This window comes from Neovison vison, chromosome X (genome assembly GCF_020171115.1).
Source record: "Neovison vison isolate M4711 chromosome X, ASM_NN_V1, whole genome shotgun sequence".
Classification (NCBI taxonomy): domain Eukaryota; kingdom Metazoa; phylum Chordata; class Mammalia; order Carnivora; family Mustelidae; genus Neogale; species Neogale vison.
In genome coordinates this window covers 16,486,463-16,499,727 of record NC_058105.1, presented here as the reverse complement: position 1 = coordinate 16,499,727, position 13,265 = coordinate 16,486,463, and the positions used below count along the sequence as shown (strand labels likewise).

The 13,265-nt window shown below is 41.2% G+C and overlaps 1 protein-coding gene across 1 annotated transcript in view; it reads left to right on the top strand.

Annotated features, from left to right (window-relative positions):
* The first annotated feature begins 1,238 nt into the window (after positions 1-1,238).
* The window catches only part of LOC122897590 (P2R1A-PPP2R2A-interacting phosphatase regulator 1-like), a 38,686-nt gene continuing 26,659 nt past the window's right edge, over positions 1,239-13,265 (top strand). Inside the window, exons 1-3 of the mRNA XM_044235870.1 lie at positions 1,239-1,515; positions 7,036-7,111; positions 9,620-9,706. Coding sequence (XP_044091805.1) covers positions 1,409-1,515; positions 7,036-7,111; positions 9,620-9,706 — 270 coding nt within the window. The 5' untranslated portion in view covers positions 1,239-1,408. The remainder of the gene's footprint in view (positions 1,516-7,035; positions 7,112-9,619; positions 9,707-13,265) is intronic.

Below are 13,265 nucleotides of genomic sequence, written 5' to 3'. Positions count from 1 at the left end.
GGTTCATGATTGAACCAATTGAGATAAATATGTGAAGACATTTTCTAAACTGCAAAGTGCTATACCACGTAATGATTACTTTAATTAATAACTCTCATTTCAGTAGTTACACTTGCCTTCTGTGCCAGTCTTCCAAATGGTTCCTTTTTAAAAGCTATGGTTTTACAAAATTATTAGCATGCAGTTCAGATTTCAGTACTCATTGTGGCTCACTAACTGGTGGTGAAAAATTCTAAAAGAGCAATCCTTACAATGTTTGAGCCATGACAGCATTATTAAATGGAAACCCTGATTTGGACGGTACTAAATTCTGAGTTATTTGTTTTAAGTAAATAAGCTTCTCTAACTCAAAGCATGTTCTTAGATGAATAGCTTTGAGAAGCTAAACTTTAGTTAGTGTAAAAATACACTTACGATTATGGTTTAAAATCAAACAATGAGGTCACATGTAAAACAATGATTCGTCCGCACAATTGGTTCAATCGGGTTGGCGCCCTACCGGGGCACTTTAGGAGCAGGTGGCGGGGCTTGGGTTGGCTTGCTTTTTCTCCCCAGACGTAGAGCATTTTTAAAATGACAATTGTGTAGTGCTGGCTATAACAGAATGAAAAAATTCGTCATGGGAGTTCACAAGCTTATCGGCCTCAGTTACAAGAGGATAATGGGCTAATCAAAACTGGGTAGACTGAGTATTAGACATAGCGCAGGAAGGACAGCGCTCCCATACAGCTTACTCCTCCCCACCCTTTCTTTCCTGAATAACGGTCAGTGAAATGATCCCAGGATTCACACTGCAGCAGAGAAACAACCACGGTGAATCTCCACTAGGAATAAAGAGCGGACTCGGCTTGGGGTAAAAAGGCGGCTCCTAAGACTGCGCGTGCGCCCCGGGTGAGGCCGACAAAGGCGCCCTCATTGACTCTCATTGCTTGCGTAATAAGCATGCGTCAGCGGGCCGGGCACGGGGCGCAGGCGCAGAGGGGCGGCACCCGACGGATTCTCGAAGGCGACAGGTTGTAGTTTTTGTTTTGACCGGAAAGCCTTACTTGGGGTTTCCTCTGCTGAGAGAAATAAAGAACGATTCGCCGGAGTGACTAAGATAAATTCCTCATTTTCATTATAGACTTTGAGGTGGAGGATCTTCTCAGCGCTAGGGACCCCGAGGTTGGGGGGTAGGAGGTTCTGAGCCAGTCCTGCCCCCTACTTTGTGCCCACTGGTGTTAGGGATGGTAGGTAGGACTGCAAAAATGAGCGCCAAACACGTCTAAGAGGTTCCTCCTTTCTTCTCTTTTCCGCCCTTTCCTGTCTGTCCACAACTCCTCACCCAGCTGACTTGTCCTTGTGTGAATGGGAGCCAGAAAACCTTAAGAACTTCCAACCAAGCAGTGGTTTCTTCCTCGACGCGGACATGGCACAAGAGAAAATGGAACTAGACTTGGAGCTGCTGTCGAGTTCAGCCACCAAAGATGACATGCTGAGAAGATCCAACAGCGCCCCTTTGATCAGTGGGCTTGGGTGAGCAAGCAGGGGGTGGGTGGCAGGAGGTGGGGAAAGAGACTTCAGATAAAGCATTCCCATGCGTTTCTCCCTCGGGGTTCTACAGGTATCTCTCTTGTTCCTGCTCTCCGGAGATCTCACCCTCAGCTTTGGGGGGAGTGGGATGGGCTGGCTGGAGGGAGAGCGCACACCTACCCTGAGGCTGACACACACGTGAACCTGGACGTGCTCTTCTGACAGTCCACCAGGACCCAAAAGCAGCAACCTCTTGGTGTGGAGCACCACTTTTCTAACTTCACCCCACCTCTTACCCACTCCTTTGAAGAAGCTGAGCATTCCCCACCCCCGCCTCCAGATCTTCTGTGATGACTGTAATTTTCTGTCATTCTCTCAGCTGCTTTGTCACCTCTGACCTTCACCTCCAGCAAATGGAAATGGTTGACAAGCGAAAAAGCTTGGACTTTTTTTTTTTTTAAGCTTGGACCTGTTTTACACCCAGTTTTTATTTGAACAAAATGTTTAGGTACCACAGAAACTTGATCTCCTAAATTTTGCGTTCTCGATGGCCAATACTGCCCCCAACTTGGTTCTTGGGGATATGTGAAAAAAAAAATCTTGCTCTTTTTATGTATGAGCCACAGCTATAAATGCAAAAATATCGTGAAAATTTTCAAGAGGGAGTAATGGGGGCGTGTCAAAAACAGCTCCTTAGAAGGCTAATAATGAAAAGCGTAAGATTTAGATTCTAACTGATGGTTACTATTTCCTGCACATACCCAAAAGTCTGGCATGACATGTGCTTATAATTTCTTAAAACAGAATTTGAAAGTAAGATTTTGGATCTCACATCGCAGTATCATAAAGTTTTATCAATATTGTAAAAGTGTTTGAAAAATTCACTCACTCCCGGTGTTAGTAACTTTGCTCCTCCCTTTTCTAGCATCTTTCTAATTGATAGGTACAAATCACATCTGTCAGAAGTGAACTTGGATACCAGACCTACCCTCCTTATTTAACGTATGAGGAAACTGAGGCCCATAAGTCTCTAAAATGACATAGTAACAGAGCCAGTACAAGGAACCTGTACCTCCTGATTCCTAAACTAGTGATTGTCCACTACTAATCAGCTTCTAAGCTTTTTAAAAAAGATTTGTTTATTTTAGAGAGAGTGCGAGTTTGGGGGGAGGAGCAGAGGGAGAAGGAGAGAGAAACTCAAGCAGATTCTGTGCTGAGCATGGAGCCCGACTCAGGGCTTGATCCCATGACCTGAGCCGAAACCAAGAGTCAGACGCTTAACAAATGGCCACCCAGGTGCTTGTCAGCTTCTAAGCTTACTAACTCTAACCAAATGCAGCTTTCTGGTCATTTGAGATAAGGAAGAATATACTGTATAAAAGGAAAAGCAAAGTAAGATTAAGCAAAAAAAAAAAAAAAAACCCATGATATTTTAAAATAGAGAAATAAAGGGGCCACAGCTGTGCATGTTGGGCTGAAAACAAGAACATTCTATAAATCCAGGATTGACTCTAATCCTGTTGTATGAAAACGTGAATTGTTATGAACCTGCTCTGCTAGAAGAAAGTACTTGGGGGAGAATGTTCGTTTTATTGGAAGCCTTTATGAAATGAAAAAAAAAAGCTGCAAACAAGAAACAGAATGATGGCAGTTATCCCTTTATGCTTTGTTTTGTTCTGCAAAGGACTTAAATTTTTTAAAATCATATTAGAGCATAGTTACAGTGTCAAATTATGTAGCTTCCGCTCCTGCTGGATGAAGCAAAATTGGTACAGAAAGGTAAGAGGCAATTGCATATATACCTAGTTAGTAGGAGTTCAAGGTCAAGAAACTGCAAGATGGACCAGTTGTCAAAAAGAGGTAGCATAAAGATGATACATGACATGCCTGAGGTCATGGAACTTGGCCAAATGATCTCCTGAGGGCAGATTTTGTGCGGTTGTGGCCAGTTTAGGGTGTGGTCCGGGAAGCAAGAACAATCTAGAGTAGAATCACACAACGTCTCGGTTGAATTCATGTTCACCTCCATTCCTTCCGGTTACTTAGGCACATGGCTCACTTCCCTCACTTTCACTTAACAGAGCCTCCGGTACTTGTTGCCTTGCCTCTTTCACTGCTCACTAAATAATTGTTGCACTTCTTTCAAGTAATTTTCCAGTTTTGCTTGATGCTTCCTGTATATACACACAATCTCTCGTGCCAGAATTTGGAGAATTTGTTCCTTAAATATTAACTCTTTAATACAAGTATTACTGTTTTTAAAGAAGTTCTTGCACTGTTTTGTGTACATCTTGTATTAATAAAAATAACCAATGTCAAAAGTTTTGAACCTCTTGGTTCTTTATCCTCTTTAGCCCTCTACTTACCTGACTTCACTACTGGTGTCAATAACTTTGTTTAAAGGTAGTAGGTTTGTTTTTTGTCTCGTTTCTCTGGCTCTTAGGAGGATTAGAGCAAGTTCTAGGATTTCTGCCAGTGTCTTCCCGCCCCCCCCCCCCCCCGGTAAATACCTCTAACCTGACCCTGCATTTAAACTGTTCGAAAGTGAGACAACTACGTGTGGGTCGAATCCATCCTGCTACTTGATTTTGTAAATAAAGTTTTACTGGAACATGGCCATGCCCATTTGCTTCTTATTGTCCAGGGCCACTTTCCCACTATAGTGACAGACCTTAGTAGTTGGCACAGAGACTGGATGTCCAACAAAGCCCCAAATATTTACTGTCTGGCCCTTTGCAGAAGTTCACTGACCATCTGTTTTATTAAATTCTTACAAACCTGGAAAGAGAAGAGTGGCCATAGAGAATGGTTGCTTTGTGAATATAACTGGCATAAACATATTACAGTTTAGATATTTAGAGCTGCTTATTGGTCATTTGATGTGGAGCCTTGAACATGTGTCTAGTTATAGTGCCTTCACTTTTTCTAAGCTCTAGCACTTAACTCAGTTGTAGATATCACTAGGATTTTAGGAATTCATGTTGAATGACTCCTACCAATTGAAATATATGCTTCATCAATGATTTTTTTCAGTTACAGTCCTGTTAAAATCGACAGACAAAATTTTAGCGGAGAATATAATTGTGCCAGCCTTAAGAATTCCCCCCGCCACATACAAAAAAGTGGAAATATGTAACTCATTAGTGTCCCTCCAGCTCTCTTATAAATGAATGCTAGAATCCATTCCTGTTCTTATAGGAGAAAATGACTGGAAAATGAAGTAAAACTTAGACCCATATATACACCTATGTGCTCATAAAATACTGAATAACTGCCTGTTATATACAAATGACCATGCTGCAAAGTTGTATCTCGACTCAGTAAGCTTTTAACTTAGTAGGGCAAATAAGTAATCAAAGGACTTAAATATATGATAGAGTAAGATCTATGCTTAGGGACAGAAAGAAAGTGCTAGGGAGATTCGAAGAACGGAGTGAGAAATGACAGCAGGATTGGTGAGGAATAAGGAGAATGTTCTTGAAGAAGCAGCGTGAGATGGGTGCTGAAGGATTGATAGGAGGCAGACGGGGCCAGGGGAGCTAGGTAGCTGAGGCAGCATTCCGAGTGTATGGAACAAGCTTGCAGACAGAAAAACAGATGTAGTCCAGAGAGCTGGTCAACTCTGCCTGGATCACTGGCTCCCAGACATTCATCTGCTGACCAGTGCTGACCCTGAGTGAATTTTTCAGCACCCATATATTTTTTTAAAAGTTAAGAGCAGAGTACTTAAATATGTTGTGATATAATTGGCCAATTGTCCTTTCCTGGGCAGGACTGTACTTTATCCTGAGATTGTCAGTTATAATTTTTTTAATACCAAATTGTCCTTTCATAAATGAAACAATGGTGTTGGTAGATGGTAGGATTTTTTTTTAATGACCTTACTGGCAAAACAAAGATGGTTAGCAACTGTATGTTTGTGCCAATATTTTGTTTTGAAATTTTTCTAGTCCACGAAATCCAAAAGTCTAGAGCTAAATGGTGGTGGGCTTTGGATGTTGTAGTAAAGAATGGAACTGAACTCAGCTCATGATAAAGATTTACTGAAAGTTGTGAGCAGGTAGACTGCCATAGGGACAAAACCGAGATGAAGGGACAAATCAGACGATTGCAGAGTCTGTAGGAAAGTAAAAAGGCTTGGAATTGGTTTTTGGCAAGGAGCCTGAAAAGGATAAGATGGCTGTAAGAGGGGCACCTGGGTGGCTCAGTCATTAAGCGTCTGCCTTCTGCTCAGGTCATGATCCCCGGGTCCTGAGATGAGCCCTGAGTTGGGCTCCCTGCTCAGTGGGAAACCTGCTTCTCCTTCTCCCACTCCCCCTGCTTGTGTTCCCTCTCTGGCTGTCTCTCTGTGTCAAATAAATAAATAAAATCTAATAAATAATAAAAATATAAATAATAAATAAATATATTAAAAATAAAATAAATAAAAAGATAGCTATAAGAGAGACCTAGCACCTGATTGGATATAGCAAAAAAAAAAAAAAAGGAAGTGTTAACACTGTCTTCCCTGTCATCAGGGAAACCTGGATGAAAACTACATGGGAACTCTGTATTTTTGCAATGTCTTGTGCATCTTAAACTCCTTCAAAATAAAAAGTTAAAACAAAAACAAGCCATAAAAAGGAAAAGACTTCTTCAGGGTCCCAAACTCAAATAGGGCCGAGGCACCATCGGAAGCTGAGGAAGACCAGCCTCCGCTTCAGCAGGCGACAGTTGCTTAGCTCCCGTCTGTTGTTGCCATGTGGGAATGTGGCCCAGTGTGGACACAGCTTGCAAATTCTCAACAGAAGCTAGAAATCTGGAATCTGGATTATCTGTGGGCAACCTCTCACTTAAAAACATTTTAATACCGAAGAGGTCAAAACATATCTGTAAAAATCTCCGTTCTGGTGACCCCTGCTGCTGATTATCCCTCTTGTTCATGTGAAAACTTCAGAGTTGAGAGGGAATTGGGACTGCACATTGTAGCTTCAATCATAAATTTAAATCAGTTACAGGTTTATACAGAAAATGATGCATTTCCAAGGTTACGGTAAATTATACTTCTTCTTGGTAGCATGATTAGCGGTAAAGTGGCATGCTTGAGAATTCCTTTCCTTACACGGAGATTTGTTTAGGCTCAGCCAACTAAGGCTTTGTGTGTGCGTGTGTGCACACGTGCGTGTGTGCATGCATGCACGTTCTAATTTCTCCATCTGCATAGCTGTCTCCACAAAGAACCCATTTACGTTAATGGCATTGCTGTTTAAGTATTTGAAATCTTATTTCTTAAAAAAAAAATTTGGGGGTGGGCGCCTGGGTGGCTCAGAGGGTTGAGTCTCTGCCTTCGGCTCAGGTCATGATCTCAAGTCCTGGGATCGAGCCCCGCATCCGGCTCTCTGCTCGGCGGGGAGCCTGCTTCCCCCGCCACCCCGCCTGAGGCCTGCCTCTGCCTACTTGTGATCTCTCTCTCTGTCAAATAAATAAATAAACTCTTTTAAAAAATTTTGTAATGGATTTCAAATGTTTTCTTTTTCTTCGTAGTGATAACTCACAGGTGTTCCAAGCTGATATGGTAACTCCAAGAGATGACCCAACGCTTATGACACAACATTGTCTGGTAAGAAAATGCTTGTAGCAGCTTCACTGGCCAAGACTTGTGCTACTGGTCTTAACTAGTGGTCCTCAGACTTGAGGATGCACCTGGAAGGCTTGTTAAAACAGACTGCTGGCCCTCGACCCCAGAGTTTCTGATTCTGGGGGTCTGGGGCGGGGCCTGAGAATTTGCATTTCCGACAAGTTCCCAGTTTGAGCAACAGGCATCTAAACGTCACTGAAAGAAAAATAAATATGTTAACTACAGTTATGATTACTTTGCTGCAGCTGTGGCAGAATTAACTTTTAAATCCCATCTGGATTTAACATTGAGATTTGTTTTTATGTATAAGACCATCTGGCTTCCAATTTTTAAAAGAACATTCTAATTTTGAGAGGAAAATTTGCAAGCTCTCCTAAGAGTAGTTTTTAGGCTTTTACTTCAACTTTTATCTCTCATTTATTGAGAGACTGAGTTGAAAATAAGGTTTGTTTTTCATGGTGTTATAATGTAATCTCTAAATTATAGCTCCTATCTACTAATTATCTTGTAAACATATGAAATATGCTTGTAGATCAGTAAACCAAAACGAACAAAGGATTCACTATGTGAATCTTCTTATTAATGTGAAATTCATTTAAGATACAGCTAAGTATTTTGAAGTGTACGATTCAGGGGCATTTAGCGCATTTACAATGTTGTTCAGCTACCACCCCTCTTTTCTTTCAAAAAGCAGACATCCTGGAGTGCCTGGGTGGCTTGGTCTGTTGAGCATCCGATCCTTGATTTTGGCTCAGGTCATGATCTCAGGGTCGTGAGATCCAGCCCCATGTCGCTCCATGCTGGGCATGGAGCCTGCTTGAGCTTCTCTCTCTGTCCTTCCCTCATCCTCCCTCTCAAAAAAAGAAAAAAAAAAGTACACATCCTTGTCTTGTTCCCTAGGTGGAAAGCTTTCAGTCTTTTATCTTTACGTATGATATTAGCTATAGGTTTTGTCAAATGCCCTTTATTGTGTTAGGGAAATACCTTTCCGTTCCTACTTACTATTTTTATCATGAAAGCTTGTTGAATTGTTTCAAATACTTTCTGCATCTGTCGAGATGATAATGTGCTATTTTCCCCTCTGCTCTGTTAATATGATGCATTACATTTATTTTCTTATATTGAACCACCTTTGCATCCCTGAGATCAATCCCACTTGGTTCTGTTGTATAATCCTTTTAATATACTGTTAGATTGGGCTTGCCATTATTTTGTTGAGAATTTTTCCATATGTATTCATAAGGGACATTTGTCTGTAGTTTTCTTTTCTTATAATATCTTTGCTGGCTTTGGTATCAGGGTAATAGAATGTGTTAGGAAATGTTCCTCTTCTGTTTTTGGAAGAGTTTGAGTAGGATTGGTATTGATTCTTCTTCAAATGTTTGGTGAAATTCACCAGTAAAGCCATATCCGGCCCTAGACTTTTCTTTGTTGGGGGCATTTTGAAACAAATTCTATCTCTGTACTTGTTTACAGATCTGTTGAAATTTTTCTCCTTTCTCGAGTCATTTTGGTAATTTGTGTATTTTTTTTAGGAGTTTGTCCATTTCTTCTAAATTATCTAATTTGTTGACATATAATTGTTCATAGATTTCTCTTATATGACTTTTTAGTGAAATATTATAGCTTGGAACCCATTTTAAAATATAGCCTCCTAATCTCGAAACTGGATATTTTCCAGGGTGCCTGGGTGGTGTAGTCAGTTAAGCATCTGACTCGGTTTCAGCTCACGTTGCGATCTTATGGATGGTGAGGTTGAGCCCCACACTAGGCTCTGTGCTCATCATGGAGTCAGCTTGAGACTTTCTCTGCCTCTCCCTCTGCCCCTCCTCCACACTCACACATGCCCTCCTTCTCTCTCTAAAATAAATAAACCTTTTAAAATTTATTAAAAGAAGAAACTGGATATTTTCTTCTTTGTAGAATGGTATCCAATATTATTTCCACAAAGGCAATATTATTCTGGGAAAAAGTTAGAATTGTTCATTAAACAGATCTTCCTTCTATTTACTTATTCATTTACTCATTCATTTAATGGTATTTATTGAGCACTTGCTTGTCTATCAAAGACCTCCATACCTAGTTATTCTTCTTTTCTACTCAGCCAAGTCAACAAAATTTTTTAAGCAATCTCCTATGTATTAGGCCCTAATCTAGTTGCCAGAGAGATCTAACCCAGTATGAGAGGCAGAGGTAGGAAATGACCTCCCTTAGTTGAGATCTTACTGATATGTAGGAGTTCACTAGCTAGGGATGTGGGTCATAGGAACAGACAAGATATTTTTTAAAAATTGGCATGTGTGAAGGCCTAGAAACAGAAGAGAGTATAGTACATCGAGAATAGAGTGTGTAGAGAATTTCAAAGAAGTGCATTCTAGCCAGTGTGGAAGAGACGAAGTGGTGAGAGATGAGACTGGAGATGGGGTTTAGTGTAAGATCTCGTAGGGCCGTCCAAGTCATGCTAAAGATTTTTCGCTTTGTCCTCCTAAGGTCAATACAATGCCATTGAAGAGTTCCAAGTCTGTGATTGACATGACCACATTTTCATCTTCAAAAGATTATCCTGGCTGCAAAGGGGTAAGTAGATTGGAACTGGGCAAAAGGAGATAGGAGATGATCGCATAGGAGGCAAGTACAGTGACCCAGGCTATTGTCATGGCCGTGGACATGGACAAGAGTGGGAGATTCATGAGATATTTGAAAAGTAGAATCAATTGCTGATAGACTGGATGGAGGGTGGGCCGTGGTGGTGGCGAAGATGACTACTAGGCCTCTGACTTGGGCAACTGATGGGTCTGGCGAGGCCACAGAAGAGGGGAAACTTTGCCAAAAGTTTGGATTTAGAGGGGAAGATAAATTTAGTGTTGGACATATTCAGTTTGAAGTTCTCTGAGATCTCTAGGTAGAGATGTTAGTTATACTAGTTTGAAGCTCAGAATAACGGTCTGGGCTAGAGACACACATTTAGGCATCATCAATAGATCCTTATTTAAAGCTATGGGAATGAATAATATGATTTATGGAGAGAGTAAAAAAGGAAAAAAAAAGGCTACAGGAAACGGCTTTCAAGAGCACTAGTAGTACTATGAAAATACAAGGAAAACGTCAAGTCGTATGCTATCAAGTGGTCAAACATGATAAAAACCAAAATATGTCCTTTGAGTTACCCAAATGGAGATTCCTAACGGAATCAAAAGTGGCATCATACAGACCATCTTGGTTATTCACTTGCACATTACCCTTTCTATGCCTTAATTTCCTCTTCTGCAAGATGGGAATGTGGATTTGTTGATGTGAGTACATTAATCAGTGCAAAATATCTCAAAAAAACTGGAAGAAAAAGAGAAAAACTGAAGAGCACATAGCACAACAGTGTGAATATACTTGACACCACTGCATTGGCGCATTTAAACATGGCTAACATGGTACATTTTATGTTATGTGTATCTTACGATAGTCTAGAGAAAAAAAAATGCAGGACGCCTGGGTGGCTCAGTTGGTTGAGCATCTGCCTTCAACTCAGGTCGTAATGCCGGGGTCCTGGGCTCAAGCCCAGCATTGAGCTCCCTGCTTATCAGGGTGCCTCCTTCTCCCTCTCCCTCTTCCTGCTCATATGCTCTCCCTCTTACAAAAAAATTAAAAAATGCTTACAGCATATAAAAAATCAGCATAAGGCACTCAGCACTGTATTGACACATACTAAGTACTCAATAAGTACTAGATGTTTAATTAGCAATAGTACATATAGAGTGCAAACATGTACCTGACAATTTTTTAAATGCATAATTTTCCTTGGGAATTCTAGGCTCTTAATTGGCATAAGGTTCAATTTAACATAAGACATGTTTCAAAAAAACCATCTTGCAGAACGGTTGTGTTTGGCAGAACTGATGTCATTCACACTGACTTGATGATGGGAGTGTCAAGATTTAATGGTTCGGCTTACTGTAACAATGTAATGCACAAGCTTTTTTTTTTCTTTTAAAGATTTCATTTATTTATTTCACAGAGAGAGACACAGCAAGAGAGGGACACAAACAGGGGGAGTGGGAGAGGGAGAGCAGGCTTCCCGCCTAGCAGGGAGCCCGATGCAGGGCTCGATCCCAGGACCCTGGGATCACAACCTGAGCCAAAGGCAGAAGCTTAATTACTGAGCCACCCAGGCACCCCTTAGGCTTTTATTTTGTTTGAAATATCACTTCGTTATTATTCTAAGACTTACGTAGGTTGTTACTTGCTTTCGGGATAAATAAGCTGAGAATGACATGGTAATTCGAGTGCTTTCAGCAGAAGTAACAAAATCCCGATATATCCCATTACAAAATAGAAATTGTTTTGGAAAAAATGCACATATGGTTGAGTAATAACATGAATCCGAAGTGTAAGGGTGCTTTCCCCATACTAGACTGTCCTTAAAATCGGTGCCGCAGGAACCCAGAGTTCACAGAGACACAAGTAGAATGGTGGTTGCCAGAGGCTGGGACTGGGGCGGCACGAGAGCGATTTAATGGGTACAGGATTTGGGTTTTGCAAGATGAAAAGAGCTCTGGAGGTTGGTTGCACGGCAGCATGAATATACTTAACACTACGGAACTGTACACTTCAGATGGTTAATATGGCAAATTGTATGCGTAGTTTATCACAATTTTTTAAAAAAATCAGGACTGCTTTTCGTGTATTTCAATATAGGTAAAAGTGTTTTAGAAAAAAATGCAGTGGTAGAGGTCATTGAAGAACCACGGGAGCCATTTAACATGCAGATAAAGATGCACATTTCTAGTCCTTGTAAAAATCTGCTCTCTCACAATTATTTTCTTAATTAAGCTTCAGTAGTTCCCTCCACACTCTCAAAAAATCACTCCACCTCACTTTTGATGAGCAGAAACCCAAAGTCTTCTTCTGACTGTAGGGACCGTGCCTTCCCCTGACCATCCCTTCTCTGTGTTTCCTAAGAACTCCAGGGTTGCTGTGCCTGTTCCCCACTCTTCCCCTAGGAGTTCTCTTCCTGGCACCTCTGTTGAATTTGGGGCAGCCACATCTCTTCTCCATCTCCACCCCCTCCCACTCCAAGAAAAGCAGGAGAAATGTTTCTTCTTCCTGGCAGAAATGATTGTGCTCTTCTGGAGCACTTTATCCCTTTTAATTTTATGGCTACCGATATTTATCTGATTAGGTTTTGCTTTTCATGTGGCAACTACAAACTAAACTTAATTTACGGCCCACCCAGTAGTAAGTGTGTGATACATTCCTGGCCCTGCTTTATGCTCCATCCCGCTGGCCTACATTCAGTTCATGTTCAGGGTCAGTCATTGCAGGAACTAGGCAGAGGCGTTGAGAAACATAGCGTACAGCTCCTGTTCTGGATTTGCTAAGTGCTTTAGCTCTAGTAAGTACAGAAGGAATGGGTTAAAAATAGCAAACAGAGTAAAGTTAAACTAGTTTGCAAAGAATTTAAGATCTTTACAGTATTAGTTTTCTGTGGTTTCTCCTTTAAATGGAACTAAGCTTGATCTTTCCTTTCTTAATTCCTTCGGTGAGGATAATGCTTGGGAATCTGCTTCACCCAGCGCACTTCCCAATGCCCCCCACTCCTCCCCAGCCCCATGCCCTCCTTCCTTGGTGCGGATTCTCTTGCTTCCTCCCAAGAACTCCTCTCCGCTCCTAGAGTGTGATAAACAGGCGCAATGAGAAATTTACATAAAAGACACCAGTGAGGTTTATTGATGTCTCAGAAGTGCTTTCTTTCTATTTTAATACTTTATTTCATGTAGAAAAACTATCTAGGGATGCCTCAGTCAGTTAAGCGTCTGCCTTTGGCTCAGGTCGTGACCCTAGGGTCTTGGGATCAAGTTCTGCATCCGGGCTCCTTGCTCAGCCGGGAGCCTGCTTCTATCTCTGCCTCTGCCTGCTGCTCCTCCTGCTTGTGCGGTCTCAGTCTCTCTCTCTCTCTCTCTCTGACAAATAAATAAATAAAATCTTCAAAAAATATATTTTAAAAAGTTATCTAAGGTAATTCCCTTGCAAACACCACCTGTAGTGCTTAACCTGTGGGAGATTGTCTTCCAGAAGCCTTCTTTTCTCCAACTAATTTTCCATGTTATTCCTAAAAAATCAGCCAAGTTCAATATTTAATCTA